Source organism: Jaculus jaculus, chromosome 7 (genome assembly GCF_020740685.1).
Source record: "Jaculus jaculus isolate mJacJac1 chromosome 7, mJacJac1.mat.Y.cur, whole genome shotgun sequence".
NCBI classification, from domain to species: Eukaryota; Metazoa; Chordata; class Mammalia; order Rodentia; family Dipodidae; genus Jaculus; species Jaculus jaculus.
Window position 1 is genome coordinate 112,906,512 of NC_059108.1, and position 20,328 is coordinate 112,926,839.

Below are 20,328 nucleotides of genomic sequence, written 5' to 3' on the forward strand. Positions count from 1 at the left end.
CCTCTCAAGTCCTAGAATTATAGACATGCACTACCATGCCAACTTAGTTTTTACTTTAAGTTTTCTGTTGAATTGCATACATAATATTGTTGGGCATAGTGTCATATGTGATGTACAGCTCTTGTATGGCTGATACAGTTGAATCAAGAGTTCCAGGCCAGCTTAGGTACATAGTGAGACCCTGTCTCAAAGCAACAACAGCAGCAAAGGAACTCTCGAGCTAGGTATGGTGGTGCATGCCTTGAATCCCAGCACTCGGGAGTCAGAGGTAAGAGGATTGCTGTGAATTTGAAGCCATCCTGAGATTACATACTGAAATTCAGGTCAGCCCAGCTAGAACAAGACTCAGCTTAACTTGAAACCCCTCTCCCCCCCCCCCAAAAAAATACTTCTTGAGCTATACCTGATAGGCTCATGCCTACAGTCCCAGCACTGGGGAGGCTGAGGTAGGACAGCAGTAAGTTTAAGGCCAGGCTAGGCTACAGATCCTGCCTAAAAATAAAAGCTTCAAACTGGTCATGGTGGTGCCCACTTTTAATCCCAGGACTTGGGAGGCAGAGGTAGGAGGATCGCTGTGAGTTTGGGGCCACCCTGAGACTACAGAGTGAATTTCAGGTCAGCCTGGTCTAGAGTGAAACCCTAACCTGAAAAACAAAATAAATAAATAAATAAAAGTTTCGTGTCACTGCTTTATGTCCCTTGGAATTTAAAATGCTATACTGTGAGATTTTAAAGTAATTTAAATCTAAAAATATTTTAAAGTCTTTCAAGTTCTGTATATATTTATGTGTATAGTCATATTTTCATGATGGTTATATGACAAATCCTTCAAGTCTCTTTTTGTAATACAAATGATACATTTCCACTTATCTAGTGGAAGATAAGTTGTTTTCCCCTTTCTTTTTAAATAACAGTGCCCAATAGACACCAGGAAGCAGCTATCAGAGAATTTGGTCATCATAGGTGGCACATCTATGTTGCCTGGATTTCTCCACAGATTACTTGCAGAAATAAGGTATTTGGTAGAAAAACCAAAATATAAAGCAACACTTGGCACCAAGACATTCCGAATTCATACTCCGCCTGCAAAGGCTAATTGTGTGGCCTGGCTGGGAGGTAAGAACTTAAGTTTCTAACATATACTAATTATATAGCAATTAGTTGCTGATTGGTATTGCAAGTGAACATCACATTAAATGATTCACTGTTCACAGTTATCCACTCGGCCATGGTAATACAAACCTGCAGCAGGAGGCTGAGACAGTGGGATCAAGAGTTGAGGCCAAAAAAAAAGCCATCCTAAGCTACAGAGTGAGATCCTGTCTTAAATAAACACACAATTTTCATTGAACATTGGCTTTTCTTTAAATTATATTTTCAGAATTACATGTCTATAATTGTCATTAGCTGTGATTTTAAGTGAGTTCCAGGTGAGCCTGAGTTAGAATGTGAGCCTACCTCGAAAAAGCAAAACAAAAACAGAGTGTGGATATGCATTGCTGAATTTTACCAGTCTCTTCATATAATGGATATAGGTGTACTTAATTTTAATGTTACATCAACTTATTCATAAACATATTTTTTACCACACAGGGGCAATTTTTGGAGCACTGCAAGATATACTTGGGAGCCGTTCAGTTTCAAAGGAATATTACAATCAGACGGGCCGTATACCTGATTGGTGTTCTCTCAACAACCCACCTTTGGAAATGATGTTTGATGTTGGGAAAGCTCAGCCACCCCTGATGAAAAGAGCATTTTCCACTGAGAAATAAAACTTTGATCAAAATCCAGCCTTGCTTCATTTCAAATATTTAATCAATTAGAAGTAAATTGTAAGACTTATATAGGATGCTTTACTATATATAATAAACTATGTAGGTAACTTTAGGGTAACAAGGCATTTCTGTATTTACTCTGTATTAATGTTAATATATGGCTTTGTTCCTGTGTAGTATTGCAAAATAGCTGATGTTCATGAGCTGTGCTGCATTTATATCAATAAAATACATTAAGCAATTTAATTTTGAAGTGGACTCACTTATTTTGATCAAATACTTCATTTGATGAATAGACAGTGTTAACAATTTTCAGTTGTTTCAAGTATTTACATGGTCCTTGTGGTAGTCGAATATATGGCCCCCAATACATTATTCGGGGTGGTTTTTTTTTTGTGTGGTTTTTTTTTGTTGTTGTTTTTTGGTTTTTTGAGGTAGGGTCTCACTCTAACCCAGGCTGACCTAGAATTCACTCTGTATTCTCAGGGTGACCTCAAACTCACTGCAATCCTTCTACCTCTGCCTCCCAAGTGCTGGGATTAAAAGCATGCACCACCACACCCAGTTTATTCAGTGTTTTATTTGCTTGTAGTTTGGATCTGCAGCTACCTGGCTGTAGGTAGTGTCACTGGGTGGATCTTAAGGTCCAGCTCTCAGGTGTGGTGGGTTTGAGATTCCAGTCTAAAGATACGCAAAGTGTACCTAGCTGGAGTTCCTGAAGTGTGCTATGCTGAGTGGCTTTTGGCTTTTAGCTTTTTCTCTCTTTGCCTGGTTCTTTAAGAGGGAGCCAACTCCTGCAACCATTATGGAACTTCCCCTGTCTGTATCTGTAAGCTTCAATAAATCCCTTCCTCCATAACTGTGCCTGGTCTGGAAGTACATCTCAGCAAGCCTGAAACTGTCTTCAGTCCTATTTTTCAAAGTCCTTGACTATAGTCCTTTTGTGTCCATGTTAATTACAGCTGCTTTTCCAGAAATGTATTTGGTCCTTTGAACTGAGAATGTTTAGAGATCAAGCATTTGTTAAGCAAAGTATGGAAATGTTGACTTCTTAAAAATATTTGAGAGAGAGAGAGAATGGGCATGCCAGGGCCTCTAGCCCCTGCAAACAAACTCCAGATACATGCACCACCTTATGCCTCTGGCTTATGTGGGTACTGGGAAATCAAACCTGGGTCCTTTGACTTTGCAGGCAAGTACCTTAACTGCTAAGCCATCTCTGCAGCCCAGAAAATGCTTACTTTTTAACTTGATATGTTCTTTTAAGAATTTCTCTACGTGTTTTTTTTTTTTTTTAAGGTGCAAACATCCTTTATTTGTTGCAACAGTAAATGGAGAAGGGTGGGAACACGTCAACAATTGTTCCTGGGTCAGCACCCCAGACGCCGCAGCCACGTTCCCCATCTCTATGTTTTTGAGAAATACAGTCATTCTTCTTTGAAACCTCTTTATAAAAAACAGTCATAATGACACTAATCTTTGCTTTTGTGCTTAGTATCATCTCGGTATGGGGTTCTTTAAAAAGTTTTTGTTCATTGTTTAACTTTGTGTTTGTTCATTTGTTGTAATGAGCTACCTGCTGTTGAAACTTTTCTGATTTCATCCTCTAGGTGCCTCTGAATATAGGAAATGTGCTTATAGTGTGTTCATGTGCCTGGAGACAGTAGAAACTAATATATTTTCTAGCCTGTATATCCTTAACTTATACTCAGTTTAGTCACTTAAATTTAGCCTTTCTGCCACTTTGATTTTTGCATATCCTTTACATATGAAGATACTAATATGTGAAGCTGATTTTCTGGCATTAAATATAGGAAGGGGTGTTGGGAAGATGATTTAGTGGATAGAGGGTCCCAAGCTAAGAGTCATTCAATATTTACTGAATATCTGCTAGGTAGCTAGTATGTATTTAATTTGTTTTTTTGTTTTGTTTTTGTGGTGCTAGGGATTGAACCTGGAGCCTCGAGCACTCTAGGGAAGCACTCTACCACTGAGCCACATTCTCAGTCCCCCTAGTATATATTTTGATACTGTAAGTACAATAGTAAGACAAGAACCCTTGTCTTAGGGGGGGTTGCAGGCTAGGAGAAATAGATATGTATGCAAATCGTTGTATGAAGTTGGTAGGTGGCATAGAAGCTACCAAATGCTTGTTACAGTTGGTCCTGACCATGGAGTTGACAACTTCATGTAGGAGTCCCTTGACCCAGCTCCTGAAGAGCAAGTAGGATTTCAGTAGTGGGAAGTTATTCCAGGTTAAATGACCTAGGTTTTCTACACAACATCATAAATGATCTGATGATGCTGAAGACGTCGCTAATCATGAGTCAATCAAAGAATTTGAAACTCGTGCTAAACTAGTAGATAAAGTTGGCCAGTTTCCTAGTCTCTATTCCTAAAAGTGAGATTCCTGTGTCCTCTAAGCCTGCCAGTCTCCCACAGCACCCTTCCTACTAAGTTGCAGTCTGTCCCTAAGCACATTTTATCAGTAACGGAGACAACTACAACCTTCACCTTGTAATCATGCCCACAGAGCTTTTGTCTAGAATATATAAACTCCACAAGAACAGGCTCCTCTCAGAAGATGGGGATTTTTCAGAAATAGATGTGCTGGTGATAATCAATTGTATGGATTTGCTATTTGCTAACATCTCTACAGTAAATGTAACTTTAAAAATCCTTGATTGTGCATGGTGGCACATCGGTAGGAGGATCACCTATGACCAGGAGTTTTAGGCCATCTTGGGCAACATTATGAGACTTTGTTTCCAAAAGAAAGGGGTTGGAGGGCTGGAGAGATGGCTTAGCGGTTAAGCGCTTGCCTGTGAAGCCTAAGGACCCCAGTTCGAGGCTCGGTTCCCCAGGTCCCACGTTAGCCAGATGCACAAGGGGGCGCACGCGTCTGGAGTTCGTTTGCAGAGGCTGGAAGCCCTGGCGCACCCATTCTCTCTCTCCCTCTATCTGTCTTTCTCTCTGTGTCTGTCACTCTCAAATAAATAAATAATATATTTTTTAAAAAAGAATCTTATTTGGGCTGGAGGGATGGCTTAGCAGTTAAGGCACATGCCTGTGAAGCCTCACATGGTTCCACATAAGTCAGATGCACAGTGATGCAAGTGAGCAAGGTCGCACAAGCACACAAGGGGCCACACAGGTCTGGAGTTCAGTTGCAGTGGCTAAAAGGATCTAGCATGCAAGTTTTTTCTCTGTCTCTTCACTCTTGCTCTCTCACAGAAAAAAAAAAAAGGCAGTCTATTTGGCTTACCTCAAAAAAATATAAAAAAAAACATCATTGAGTAATACAAAAGATCTGTGTCCACAATAGAATTTTTTTATATAACTATATGTAAAGTGACAGATTGAACAATGTAGGTTTCTATTACGGGTTGATTTCTGACCCACAGAAAGATATGTTAGCCAGGCATGATAGTGCACACCTCTAATTCCAGCACTTGGCAGGCAGAGGTAAGAAGATCACCGTGAGTTTGAGGCCAGCGTAGAACTACAGCCTAGTGCTGTTCATTTGTCTTGTTAAATAAATTCTCAGGTCAGCCTGAGCTAGAGTGAGACCCTAACCCCAAAACAACAATAAAAAACATGTTAGTGTACAGTACTTATGAATGTGACCTTATTTGGAAGCATAGTCGTAGACATAGTCATTAAGATGGGCCCTAATCCAATGTGTCTGGTGTCCTTATAAGAAGAGAAAACTCCCTGGGAGAGTGGCACACAGAACACCACGTGATGACCCAGGTGGGTTGAGTTACACTGCTGTAAGCCAGAGAATGCAGAGAATATCCTGGTGACACCAGAAGCTTAGCAAAGGCTCTAGCCTCCAACTTGAGATGGCTCTTCAACTGCCCGGTTTACGCAGCCCTAGTAAACCAATACTCTGCTCAACTCACTAACTCAGCACATCTGCCAGATACTAATTCTAGTGCTTGAGAGACTTTGCTGAGTAAGACACACAAATCCTGCCTCTCTGAAACTTACATTCCAAGAGAATGGGAGAAGGTGAGGAGACAGGTAATAACCCAAGTTAAAGGTTGATGCCGTCCTTGGGGTTGGGGCGGGGGAGTGGGGAAAAGGGTATGGTGGGACAGTTGCTATTTAGAACAGGGTGACTAGGATTGGGCCTACTTCTCAGTGACTTTCAAATAATGATAAACTGAGTGAATGGATGAACTAGATATTTGGGAAGAGAAGTGGTGCATATGTCAGGCATAGTGGCACACACCTGTGACCCCAGCACTCAGGTGGCAGGAGGATTTCTGTGAGTTCCAGGTCAGGCCAGTGTGGGATACATAGTAAGACACTGTCCTCAAACAAAAAAAGTGATACAGGAAGAAGAAACTGCCAGGGTAAAACCCTAAGGAAGTGCCTACCTAACATTCCAGGATCAGCAAGGAGGCCTGTTAGGCTCCTGTAAAGTGAGCAAAGAGAATAAAAAGATGAGAGAGGTGAGAATATTCTGTAAGGAGAATTTGAGTGAAACTGTGTTTGGAGATGTTTGACTAGAATGATGATTTTTTTTTAAAAAAAATTAAATCCTAGAGAGAGATGGCTTACTGGTTAAGTAAGGTGCTTGCCTGTGAAGCCTAAGGACCCATGTTCAACTCTCCAGATCCCACGTAAGCCAGATGCACAAAGGCGAAGAAAGCACACGGTCACACATGCTCAGTAGGTGGCACAAGTGTCTGGAGTTTGATTGCAATGGCTGAGGCCCTGTCAATTCTCTCTCTAAAATTAAAATATATAGAGAGAGAATCTGGAGAGAGAGAGTTCAGCAGTTGAAGGGTTAAAGGCACTTGCTCACAAAGCCTGATGGCCTGGATTCAACTTCCCTGTATCCACTCAAAGCTAGATGCACAAGATGGTATATGCATCTGAAATTTGTTTACTGTGACAGGATTCCCTGGTGTGCCCATTCATATTCTCTCTCTCTCTCTCTCTCTCTCTTTTTTTTTTTTTTTTTTGGTTTTTCAAGGTAAGGTCTCACTCTGGTCCAGGCTGACCTGGAATTCACTATGTACTCTCAGGGTGGCCTCGAACTCTTGGCAATCCTCCTACCTCTGCCTCCCGAGTACTGGGATTAAAGGTGTGTGCCACCACACCCAGCTTTCTCATATTTTTTTTAAATTGGGAGGGTAGGGTCAATTAAAATTCATGATATTCTGAATAAGACATATGAAAATATACTTTCTTAAATAATGGCACATCCAGAAGCCATAGGTTGTTACCAGAAAATTTTCAGTGCCAGGGATGGGATACCTTCCAGTGAGTTGTTGGGCAGGGAGGTCCCTGTTGCCTCCAAAACATTACAGGCCATTGCCAAGACCCTTGGTTTCCAGTGAGAAAGAGATGGTAAGACCCTATTACTGAAGACTTCACATGCCTGAGTGGCAAAGTCACTGAGAAATCAAGCTGGTGCTGAGCAGAAAACCTTCTTCTTATAGACCAGCCAACTGAAAGCTGGAAAAAGCTGCACTGTATGCAGCCTTATGTGAGACAGAAGTCATCAGCGGTGAAAACAGTGGACACTGGAAACCTCAAGTTTGGCCAGACAGGTCAAATGACTGAGTGAGTGCAATAGTGTCATATCTGCTCTGGGGGACACCAATCACTCTCTAATTGGACTGAAGGCCCATTCCATGGGAGAAAATACATGCCTGGTACTGAAAACCTAATCAAAAGCCTATGGCAGGGGAGGTCATGAGCCTTAGGGATATAAAGCCTACTCGTATCTGGATAAATGCATATATTACTTTCACCAAATTGCCCTGAAAGCACTACACTTAATGTTCATATTCATATATTAATGCTACTCTCACTTCTGGTTAGAGAAGCTTCTTTTTTCAGATGGTGATGATCACTGGGATGGCCCAAAAAGCAACATAGTGCTGAGAAGAAGGGATGGAGTAGTGCCCAGCACTGAAACATCTCACACCTTCCAAGGCTCAGGGTCCATTGTGGAAGAGGTGGCGGAAAGAATGTAAGAGCCAAAGGAAGGGCACCACTCCTTACATACAACTGTCCAGACAGAAATTGACGTCGATATCCAAGACTCCTCAGTCCCTAGCAACACTCACACAAGACCCTCATAATAGGAGAAAAAGATGATGACATCAAATTAAAAGAGAGACTAATGGAGAGAGGGAGGGGATATGAGAGAGAGCAGAGCTATGAAGGGAAAGTGGGGGAGGGGAGAGGAGAGGCGAGAAGTACCATGGTTTGTTGTCTGTAAGTATAGAAGTTGTTAATTATATATATATATACATATATATATATGTATATATGTACATATCATATATATGTGTATATATATGTATATATATACACATTAAAAAATAAAATTATTTATTTGCATATCTATGTGTGTGGGTGAACCAGGGTCTCTTGCAACTGAATGCCTATCCAGCTTTTTTTTTTTAATTTTTTATTTTATTTATTTATTTGAGAGCGACAGACACAGAGAGAAAGACAGATAGAGGGAGAGAGAGAGAATGGGCGCGCCAGGGCTTCCAGCCACTGCAAACGAACTCCAGACGCGTGCGCCCCCTTGTGCATCTGGCTAACGTGGGACCTGGGGAACCGAGCCTCAAACCGGGGTCCTTAGGCTTCACAGGCAAGCACTTAACCGCTAAGCCAACTCTCCAGCCCCAGCTTTTCTTTTTTAAAATTTATTTTATTTTATTTATTTTTTTTTACATTTTTCAAAAAGTTTAATATGAAAATGTACATGACCTGATTTCACATCAATAGTAAAATAGGCCTTTTGAGAAGGGGGCATGAATTCCTCTGAAAAGCCACTGTTTAAACTCGTTCCAAAGCTTCCAACATGATGATGCCATTTCCTCGTATGACCACCATCCCAATATTATTTTGCTGCCCACTAGTTGCCATTTCCACACATTCATCGATCACAAGATTCATGAAGGGATCGAATCCCCACAGTATCCCTTGGACATGTCTGCCGCCATTTAATTTCATTCTTCAGCTCGGGAGGGTGCTCATGGCGGCTTGTCCGCAGGACCCGCGCTCCTCACCAGGGAGTTTCTTATTTTTTACTTATTTATTTATTTTTATTTATTTTTTGTTTGTTTGTTTATTGTTTATTTATTATTTTTTTGTTTGTTTGTTTGTTTTTTCAAGGTAGGGTCTCACTCCAGCCCAGGCTGACCTGGAATTCACTCTGTAGTCTCAGGGTGGCCTTGAACTCACAGCGATCCTCCTACCTCTGCCTCCCGAGTGCTGGGATTAAAGGCGTGCACCACCACGCCCAGCTTAAGATTTATTTTTATTTATTTATTTCTTAGAGACAAAGTGGGGTGGGAGAGAAAAAGAGAGTGAGAATGGTGTGCCAGGGCCTCTAGCTACTGCTAAGGAGCTCCAGACACAGGTGCCATCATGTGCATCTGGTTTACATTTGACCTGGAGAATTGAACCTGGGTTCTTAGACTTCACAGGCAAGTGCCTTAACTGCTAAACCATTCTCCAACCCCTGTCCAGCTTTATATAGCTTATATAGAGAGCTGGGGAATTCAACCTAGATCAGCAGGCACCTTTAACCACTGAGCCATCTCCCCAGGCCCTAGATTAATAAATCTGACTTGTTTTAACCAGATCAAAATTAGATTTTAGGGCTGGGCGTGGTGGCGCATACCTTTAATCTGAGCACTTGGAAGGCAGAGGTAGGATCACCATGAGTTCAAGGCCACCCTGAGACTACACAGTGAATTCCAGTTTAGCCTGAGTTAGAGAGCTAGAGTGAGACTCTACCTCGAAAAAACAAAACAAAACAAAAAAAAAAAAAAAAAAAACAGGAGCATGCTGGGGGGGGGGGGCATAGAATAGGGTCTGGAAAGATGATCCAGCAACTAAGGTGCTTGTCTGCAAAGCCTAATGACCCAAGTTTGATTCCCCAGTTGCCATGTAAATCCAGTCTCCCATGGCGGTGCATGCTTCTGGAGTTTGCAGCAGCTAGAGGTGTGCCCATTCATTCTCAATCTCTCTCTCTGTCAGGCATGGTGGAAGACCTTATCTCAAAAAAAAAAATGAGTTTAGGGCTGAATATATGTCTCAGCACTTAAAGGCACTTTTACAAAGCCTGATGGCCAGTTTGATTCCATACTATACGAAGCCAGATGCACAAAGTGGCAGGTTAGTTCTCATAGTTTAAAATAAGAAAAAAAAAAAGAATTTAATTTGCTTGTGGTTCTGTGGATTAGGATCTCAGGCAAAGCTTACTTGAACAGTTCCAATCTGTGGTATGCAATCACTAGTGCTGGAGTGGAAGGGCTCAAACTTTGCCTGTAAGTACAGTGCCCAGTGCCCTTCAGGCCTCCACAAGGTCTCTCATGTGGCTAGCCTAGGCTTCCTCAAAACATAAGGGTCTTGAGGCCTTCAGACTACTGACCTGGTGTCTTTGCAGCAAGCCCATTGAATAAGTACTCATCAATATATTGCAAAATTCCATCATGCTTTCTCATGTTTCATTTGACAAAAAAATCAATTACACAGCCTAGTCACAGACAGTATCTGATGTGGTAGGGGAGAAGAGAGCAACCAGTGAGGGGCATTTTTCATCATAGTGTTTCAGAGAAAGAGGAATAAGAGGAATTGATGATGGTGTCAAAGTTTTTGGCCTCTAAGACTAGAAGGATGGTTTATTAAACAACAAACAAAAAACCGGGTGGGGTGGCACATGCCTTTAATCCCAGCACTTGGAAGGCAGAGGTAGGAGGATCACTGAGAGTTTGAGGCCACCCTGAGAGTACATAGTTAATTTCAGGTCAGCCTGGACCAGAGTGAGACCCTACCTGGAAAAAACAAAAAACAAAAAACAGGGCTGGGGGGATGGTTTAGCAGTTAATGTGTTTGCCTGTAAAGCCAAAGGACCCAGGTTCGGGCTGGAGAGATGGCTTAGCGGTTAAGCGCTTGCCTGTGAAGCCTAAGGACCCCGGTTGGAGGCTCGGTTCCCCAGGTCCCACGTTAGCCAGATGCACAAGGGGGCGCACGCGTCTGGAGTTCATTTGCAGAGGCTGGAAGCCCTGGCGCGCCCATTCTCTCTCTCTCCCTCTATCTGTCTTTCTTTCTGTGTCTGTTGCTCTCAAATAAAAAAGAAAAGAAAAGAAAAGAAAAGAAAAGAAAAGAAAAGAAAAGAAAAGAAAAGAAAAGAAAAGAAAAGAAAAGAAAAGAAAAGAAAAGAAAAGAAAAGAAAAGAAAAGAAAAGAAAAGAAAAGAAAAAAAAAAGAACCCAGGTTCAATTCCCCAGGACCCACATTAGCCAGATGCACAAGGGGGCACATGTGTCTGGAGTTCATTTGCAGTGGCTGGAGGCCCTGGATTACCCATTCATTCTCTCTCTACCCCTCTTTCTCTCTGTAAAATAAATAGAAAACAAGGTTTTTGACAAATATCAAGAATTAAGTTTGAGGTGGGCATGGTGGTGCATGCCTTTAATCCCAGCACTCAAGAGGCAGAGGTAGGAGGATCGCCATAAATTCGAGGCCACCCTGAGATTACATAGTGAAAATTCCAGGTCAGCCTGAGCTAGAATGAAACCCTATCTCAAAACAAACAAACAAAAAACAACAAAAAAAAGAAAGAATTAAGTTTTAGAGCTGGAGAGATGGCTTAGCAGTGAAGGCACTTGCCTGCAAAGCCTAAGTACCCAGGTTCATTCTCCAGATCCCACAATAAGCCAGATGCACAAGGTGACACATGCGTCTGGAGTTCATTTGTATTGGCTACATGCCCTGGCATGACCATTCTCTCCCTCCCTCTCTCTCTCTCTCATTCTGTTATTCTTTCTGTCTCTAATTAAAAAAAAAAAAAAAAGTTTTAGCTTGGCATAGTGGTACATGCAGAGAATTCCACAGTAGAGAGGCAAAGGCAAGGAGGATCATGAACTTGAAGCCAGCCCAGACAACCAGACAAAACAGTGAGTTTGAGGCCATTTAACTAGATATTCAAATAGATATTCAAATTTGACATTTAAAGCCAGTCATGGTGGCTCATGCCTTTAATTCTAGCACTAGGGAGGCTGAGGCCATGAGGAATGCTATGAGTTCAAGCTGGGTTACATAGAGAAGCTGTCACTTTTTTTTTTAATTATTTATTTATTTATTTATTTATTTGAGAGCGACAGACACAGAGAGAAAGACAGATAGAGGGAGAGAGAGAAAATGGGCGCACCAGGGCCTCCAGCCACTGCAAACGAACTCCAGACGCGTGCGCCCCCTTGTGCATCTGGCTAACGTGGGACCTGGCGAACCAAGCCTCGAACCAGGGTCCTTAGGCTTCACAGGCAAGCACTTAACCGCTAAGTCATCTCTCCAGCTCACTTTTTTTTTTTTTTTTTTTTTTTTTTAGGTAGGCTCTCACTCTAGCCCAGGCTGACCTGGAATTCACTAAGTAGGCTCAGGGTGGCCTCAAACTCAGTGATCCTCCTACCTCTGCCTCCGGAGTGCTGGGATTAAAGGCTTGTGCCACTACACCCGGCTACATCACAATTTATTTTTTTAAGTTTGATACTTGCAGGGCATAGTGGCTCACTTGGGAGGCAGAGTTAGGAGTATTGCTTTGACTTCGAGGTCACCCTTAGAATACATAGTGGATTCTAGGTCAGCCTGGGCTAGAGCAATATCCTACTTCAACTCCCCCTGCCCTCCCCCTCAAAAAAGAATACTAAACAAATAGCTAAAATGTAAAGCTTGAGATGGTGGAGTGGCTAGGATAGACTATGAATTCATCTGTGAAGCACTCCCAAGAGACAAGGCACACACACACACACACACACACACACAGAGAGAGAGAGAGAGAGAGAGGGGAACGCACACAGTGGATACTGGGGAGATTTCTTATTATGGAAGCCTGGGATAGAAGTGTATCCAGTGGGAAATGATCACATCTGCTATGCATTTCTAACCGGCCAGTGGATTGGGCATACATATTTAGTAATGTGGACACTGATTGTTAGTGGCCTTTTCTTAAACAGTTTGACTGACTGGTGGGACTAGGGGAGAGTCAAGAGCGCCTGACAGGCGTGGGCTGGGCAAGGCGCGAAGTAGACCCAACATCTGGCTAGAGAACAATCCCGGCAGGCGAGTTGGTCAGCAATGCCCATAAGCAAAACAGCATCCTTGTCTCTCGATAATGCCTGCTTAGCAACTGCAGCTTCGTCCCTCGGTTTTAGCTGCCCACCATGTAGATCCCAGGTTTGACCCTGGTCTCCGACAGCACCCAGAAAGCACCAAGCCGACGTCCTCTTTAAAGGTTCTTCCCAACACCCCCTCCCCTGGGCCTCCCTGACACCACCGGCTCCAGGGGACTTGGAGTTACTTGGAGCCGGGAGTGTTACTTATTTATTAGGGTAGGGTTCGAGGTAGGGTCTTAACCTAGAATTCACTCTGCAGTCTCGGGCTGGCCTCGAACTCACAGCCATCCTCCTGCCTCAGCCTCCCGAGGGCAGGGATTCCCCGCGAGCTCCACCGAAACGCGTTTGCATGCCCAGGAGCCCCGAGACCACCGGGCGGGCCGAGCGCTGGACGCTCTCGCGGGGCGGAGCTCGGCGAGCCGCGGTGTCTGCAGCGCGCGGCTCCCGGCTTCTCCCCGCCGCACGCGGCAAAGATCCCCGGCGCGGCCCGGGAACCCGACGAGCGCGCGCGGCTGCTCGGAGCTCGGCGCGCCTCGGGGACTGTTCCTCCCGCAGGAACAAGCCCCAAGCCCAGAGGGAGAAAACAAATGAGCGGAGGGGAGGAAGGCTCCGCAAAGGACCAGCTCTCTTCCGCGCCTCCAGCTGCTCTGACATCGGAGCGCAAAAATTCTCGAAAACCATCAAAGATTGGCACTGGCTGCTAGCTGCAATCGTGTAAACTAATACACAAAATAGGTCTTACAAAAGAGGGCTCACCCCACACACACACACATCTGGAGTTTAAAAGCGGAGTCCTGTGCATGGACCTGCGCAAACGCAATTTGCAACCCGCGTCATTTACAAAACGTTTCAGAGAAATCTGTAGCACAGTGAAAACATCTTTATTATCTCTGGTTTAACAGTTTTTATATTTTGGAGGAATACGGAAAATTTGAGAAGAAAAATAAGCTGCGCCCAACGTGGGGCTCGAACCCACGACCCTGGGATTAAGAGTCCCATGCTCTACCGACTGAGCTAGCCGGGCGGCTGCTTTTCTTCCTGGTTTTTAGGCCTTTTGAGAAGTGTCTACGTTTGTTTTCCTTTTTCTGTTCTTTCGTTCGTTGGGAATTATCTGAAAGAATGCTTTAAACATTGACTTAGTTATACATAGATTTAAGAATTGTTCGAGGCTGGGCGTACTGGCGCCCGCTTTTAATCCCAGCACTCGGGAGGCAGAGGTAGGAATATCACTGTGAGTTCGAGGCCACCCTGAGACTACATAGTAAATTTCAGGTCAGCTTGGGCTACAGCGAGACCCTCCCTAGAAACAATAACAAAAAAAAAAAAAAAAAAAAAATTGTCACTGGGCTGGAGAGATGGCTTAGCGGTTAAGCGCTTGCCTGTGAAGCCTAAGGACCCCGGTTCGAGGCTGGGTTCCCCAGGTCCCACGTTAACTAGATGCACAAGGGGGCGCACGTGTCTGGAGTTCGTTTGCAGAGGCTGGAAGCCCTGGGGCGCCCATTCTCTCTCTCTCCTTCTATCTGTCTTTCTCTCTGTGTCTGTCGCTCTCAAATAAATAATTAAAAAAAAAAAGAATTGTTACTGTGCGTGCATCCCAAGATCACTGAACGCTAAGGCAAGTCTTCGTTATTATAGACATTGGGTTTTGTGTCTGAAGTGTTTTAAAATGTTAACTACCCAATGTTCTCGTCTTTACATAAACATATTTCAAGCCTATTTAATCTCTATCAAAAAACGGTATATTAATCGGGCGTGGTAGCACACGCCTTTAATCCCAAAAACTCGGGAGGCAGAGGTAGGAGGATCGCTGTGAGTTTGAGGCCACCCTGAGACTGCATAGTGAATTCTAGGTCAGCTTGGGCTAGACAGAGACCATGCCTCAAAAAAACAAAAAACAAAAACAAAACGGTATATTGAATTCCTATGTATTTTTACACTCCTCATTTTAAAGGCCAAACTTGTAAAATGTCAGTTTCACTTGAGAAGAAGGGCGCATAGCCGCGGGTGGTGCAAACCTTTAAAAAAGGTGAATCCAAGCCAAGCCGGGTGTGGCGGCGCACGCCTTCAATTCCAGCACTAGGAGGCAGAGGTAGGAGGATCGCCATGAGTTCAAGGCCACCCTGAGACTACGGAGTTAATTCCAGGTCAGCCTGGACCAGAGTGAGACCCTACCTCGAAAAACAAAACAAACAAAAAAAGGTAAATCCAGGAAAAGCGGGGGTCTGGTTAAATTAAAACAAGTTTCTCTTAGCTAACAGCTAAGAAGTAGGGTGTCCAGGTACTGTCATCTTGCTTCAATGACAGAAGCTGGGAGGAAAGGATTATAGGCTGAAGCTAAACAGCACTCAGGAGGCAGAGGTAGGAGGATGGCCATGAGTTCAAGGCTACCCTAAGACTATATAGTGAATTCCAGGTCAGTCTGGACTAAAGTGAGACCCTACCTTGAAGAAACAAAAAATAAAAGAAAATAAAAATTAATTATTAAAATAAATTTTAAAAATTGCATATTCTAAGAGAAAAAAAAGAAAGAACCCGGTTCCGATCTAATACTGACAGAGAGGATGGAATGATCTATGGGGATATTTAAGTACAGGCTTCTCCCCCTAAGATCCTGGAGAATTTTTGTAGGTAAGGAATTTTGCATATTTTCATGTTGAGCAGGAGGTATCTGCTTGGGGGTGGGGGGCCTAATTGTAAACCTGGATATAACAAAGACTTCCTAGTATACTATTCCTGAAACACAGTAATTTAGAAACTAAACACATAGGATATTTTTGGTTTTTGTTTTTCTTCGAGGTAAGGTTTCATTCTAGCCCAGGCTGACCTGGAATTCACTATGTAGTCTCAGAGTGCCTTTGAACTCAAGGCAATCCTCCTACCTTTGCCTCTCAAGTGCTGGAATTCAAAGGTGAGCCCCACCACACCCCGCCTGGAGATTACATTTTATGAGGTACTCAAGTGTAAAAAATGAGATGTGCCATCAGATGCTTACATTCCCAAAAGTTAACCTAGGACTTAGGTAGAGTATTTAAATATTTTGTTCTAATAATTACCAAAAAATTTTTTTTTAGGCAGGGTCTCGCTCTAGCCCAGGCTGACTGGGAATTCACTATGTAGTCTCCGGGTGGCCTACTGCAATCTTCCTACCTCTGTCTACCTACCAAATGCTGGGATTAAAGGTTTATGTTAAATGGGTGGCGCACATCTTTATTCCCAGCACCTGGGAGGCAGAGGTAGGAGGATCGCCATGAGTTTGAGGCCACCATGAGACAACATAGTGAATTTCTGGTCAGCCTGTGCTAGAGCAAGTCCCTACCTCGAAAAACAAAAAAAAAAAACAAAAAAATGTGCAATTGTGATTATTTTATTACATGGCAGAATGGAATGAGAAAGTAACATACATGTATATATGTGGGTGCGTGTGTATTGGTGGTGGTTGTTTTACTTTTTGAGGTAGGGTCTCCCTGCCTAGGCTAACGTGGAATTCACTATGTAGTCTCAATTTGGCCTCGAACAAATGGTAATCCTCCTACCTCTACCTCTTGAGTGCTGGAATTAAAGTCGTATGCCACCATGCCCAACACATTTCATTTTATTTATTAACATTGTCCATGATTATACCAACACATTTTATGTTTTGCATACTAAAAAGATTTATAAACTGGGTGTGATAGCTAGGGCCTCTATTTTCAATATTCTGTCAGGAGAATTGCCAGCTCTTTCCTCAAAAAAGTTTTTTTTTTTTTTTTTTTTTTTTTCCTTGAGGTACTGTCTCACTCTGGCCCAGGCTGACTTGGAATTAACTATGGAGTCTCAGGGTGGCCTTGAACTCTTTGCGATCCTCCTACCTCTCAGTCCTGAGTGCTGGGATTAAAGGCATGCACCATCATGCCTGGCCTCAAAAAAGTTTTTTTTAAATACATTTTATTATTTATTTTTTTTTTTTGCAGGGGAGAGGCAGGTACAGAGAGAGAAAGGGAGAGGGAGAATGGGCACAACAAGGACCCCAGCCACTGCAAACACACTCCAGACGCATGTGCCTCTTTGTGCATATGGCTTACCTGGGGAATTGTACTAGAGTCCTTAGGCTTTGCAGGCAAATGCCTTAATGCTAAGCCATTTCCTCAACCCTCAATAAAGTTTTTAATAATAATAGTTAGTCTACAAAAATAGTAATAATATTTACTAGTTTTATATGAAGTATAATGTTAATTAGGTAATATATTTAATAATAATTATTAAAACCACTATTGTGATTTATTAAAATCTATTTAAGTACCTATTATGTGCAAAGCACTATGATAGATATCCTAAGTATAAGACAGACTCAGCCTCAAAAGTTTATCACTCAGTAATCACTCTGTAAATTACATCCCAATTTCATATACACTACTTCTAGAGTTACTTGATTAAAACAAACCTCTAAGGCCGGGTGTGGTGGTGCACGCCTTTAATCACAGCATTGGGGAGGCAGAGGTAGGTGGATCACCGTGGATTTGAGGCCACTCTGAGACTACATAGTGAATTCCAGGTCAACCTGAGCTAGAGTGAGGCCCTACCTCAAGAAACCAAACTAAACCAAACCAAAGAACCTGAAACTTCAGCTCAGTGTATTCTTCCAAGATACACAGTAAATCAACAACCCAGCCTCAAAGCAGGTGATTCACTTGAGAATGCAGCAAGAGGCACCTCCAAATTCTTTTATTTATTTATGTTTTTTTTGAGAAGTATTCTTTATTTATTTACTTGAGACAGAAAGAAAAAGAGAGAATGGGCACGCCAGGGCCTTTGGCCACTGCAGACGAACTCCAGAAGCATGTGCATCTGACTTTACATGAGAACTGGGGAATCAAACCCAGGTCAGCACAAAGAGCCATCTATCCAGCCCAAATTCTTAATTACTAATGAACAGAACGCACTAGGTTCTCAAATCACTGTTTAGCACTGATTTTCAGAAAACTGTAGTGGATTTCCAAGTAGTATCCCTTTTCCTCTTCTTCTCTTAAGCTATTAGACAGAGACAAGAGATGATTTAATAATTTAAATCAAATAATGTAATTTTCCTGCTTACAAGACCTCTGGTGACCTCACAGTAGTAATGCAATAACCCATGTAAAAGGAATGATGGAATCAGAAAATTACCACTTTTGAGCTAGAGAGATGACTTAGTGGTTAAAGTGCTTACCTGCAAAGTCTAAGGGCCCAGGTTTAATTCTCCAGTACCCATGGTGGCACATGTGAATGGAGTTTTCAAGTGGCTAGAGGCCCATTCTCTCTATATACCTCTTTCTCTCTCAAATGAATAAATAAAGTATTTTATAAAAAGAAAATTACCAGGGACTGGGGAAATGGCTTAGCGGTTATGGCATTTGCCTGTGAAGCCTAAGGACCTGGGTTAAATTCTCTAGGACCCACATAAACCAGATGCACAAGGGGGTGCAATGTGTCTGGAGTTCGTATGCAGTGGTTAGAGGCCCTGGCGTGCCCATTTTCTTTTTCTTTCTGTCTCTTCCTCTCTGATAAATAAATAAGTGAAATATTAAAAAGAAAAAAGAAAATTACCATTTAGCAACTACTGTCATTCTCAAGGGCAGATGTTCAAAATTAATATCACTAGTAATGGAACAAATTGACTTCAAGTCTCCTGACATAACAATCCTTTAACATGAATGGATATAAGGTCACTTGGGCAGGGAAGTGAAACGGTTGAGACTAATCATGAAAAAAAAAACCAGATAAACCTAAAGTAAGAAATCTAGCCGGGCGTGGTGGCGCATCTCTTTAATCCCAGCACTTGGGAGGCAGAGGTAGGAGGATCGCCGTGAGTTCTAAGCCACCCTGAGACTCCATAGTGAATTCCAGGTCAGCCTAGGCTAGAGTGAGACCCTACCTTGAAAAACCAAAAATAAATAAATAAATAAATAAATAAATAAATAAAGAAAGAAAGAAAGAAAGAAAGAAAGAAAGAAAGAAAAACAAATCTATAAAATAAACAGCTCAATCTGGGCGTGGTGGCACATGCCTTGGATCCCAGCACTTGGAGGGGGGGCAGATGTAGGAGGTATGAGTTCAGGGCCAACCTGGGATTAGAATGAGTCCCAGGTTAGCTTGGACTACCAGATGTGCAAGGGGGCTAGAGTGAGAGCTAACCCTGAAAACACAAAAACAAAATTATATACATGCATACACATATATATACATACATACATATACATATACACACATACGTAGATATATAAATAAATAAGAGAGAGAAAAATAGTTTGTATTCTTCAAACATTTTAATACCATAGAAACTAAAGAAATCCTAAGCAACACTTGCTCATGAAAGGCCCAAGAATTCAGAAGCTCAGAAATACTATCACGTTCCAAGGGGAGCTTAAGCAGGCTCCCTGCATACCTCAAACTCCAGGCTTTACTCTCTGTTGGAAGCAAGTAAAGAATCCCTCTTCTCATTATATCAGAGCCCACTCCTAATATAAAACTAGGTAAAAAGGGCATGAGATAGCCCTCAAGGATGGGAAATGAGTAATGAAGTGAACCACTTATTTGGTTTCTGTAATAGCCCACACTGTTAGCCTTAGTAGCTCGCACCATAAGCTGTAGCAGCCTGCCTCAGACCATCAAGGTCATAGGAGGCTGATACCATACTCTGCTACTCCCACCCAAGGACCTGCGCAAATGCTGACCACCAAGGTCATAAACTAATTGGCTTAGAAACTATGGGGTGGCACCAACTGACTGGCTAACACCCTGCAGGGCTCCTAATATTAGAAAATGATTGGTCTAAGGCACAGGCTTTGTTAAAAACCCTATAAAAACTGTCCTGTTCCTGCATTCGGGGCTCTGCAGTCCTCTACCCCTGTGAGGTGTACGACTGTGGGCCCCAGCGCGCTTGGAATAAAATCCTCTTGCAGTTTGCATCAAGACCGCTTCTCGTGAGTGATTTGGGGTGTCGCCTTATCCGGGCAGAGCGTGGGGGCCCCCTGCGGGGGTTTTTTCCTACACTCACACTAAAGTAGACTGAAATGTGAAATGGGACAAGGGACAATGGAATGTAATCTATACTCTTGAGCATTCTTTTGCTAAGGAAAACAGCACTTGAGAGGCTCCAGAGGTAGGATTGCAGTGAATTCAAGTCCACCCTGGGACTACATACTGAGACCCTCCTCGAAAAACAAACAAACAAACAAACAAACAAACAAACAAACCATTACTGAAACTGTGAAATGATGATGCATGCTTGCAATGCCAGCACTTGGCAAATGGAGACAGGAGGATCAGGAGTTCAAAGTAACAGAAACTTGCAAACAATAGATGTACTTGTTAAACATCTCCCTGATGTTGGGAGTTGAACCCTCACATATTAAGCAAGCAGTGCACTACCAAATT

The 20,328-nt window shown here is 42.7% G+C and overlaps 2 protein-coding genes and 1 non-coding gene across 3 annotated transcripts in view; 1 reads left to right on the forward strand and 2 right to left on the reverse strand.

The window, feature by feature from the left end:
- The window catches only part of Actr10 (actin related protein 10), a 33,589-nt gene extending 31,565 nt beyond the window's left edge, over positions 1–2,024 (forward strand). The window contains exons 12-13 of the mRNA XM_045154435.1: positions 915–1,116; positions 1,594–2,024. Coding sequence (XP_045010370.1) covers positions 915–1,116; positions 1,594–1,775 — 384 coding nt within the window. The 3' untranslated portion in view covers positions 1,776–2,024. The remainder of the gene's footprint in view (positions 1–914; positions 1,117–1,593) is intronic.
- Positions 2,025–8,485: 6,461 nt separating this feature from the next.
- LOC123462277 (small nuclear ribonucleoprotein G-like) lies at positions 8,486–8,768 on the reverse strand. The gene has a single exon (XM_045155466.1). It carries the CDS (start codon positions 8,766–8,768, stop codon positions 8,592–8,594), a length of 177 nt encoding a protein of 58 aa, XP_045011401.1. The 3' UTR covers positions 8,486–8,591.
- A 5,119-nt stretch (positions 8,769–13,887) lies between these two features.
- On the reverse strand, positions 13,888–13,960 carry Trnak-cuu. Its single transcript has one exon. It is a non-coding gene; the product is annotated as a tRNA-Lys (tRNA).
- Positions 13,961–20,328: the final 6,368 nt, after the last annotated feature.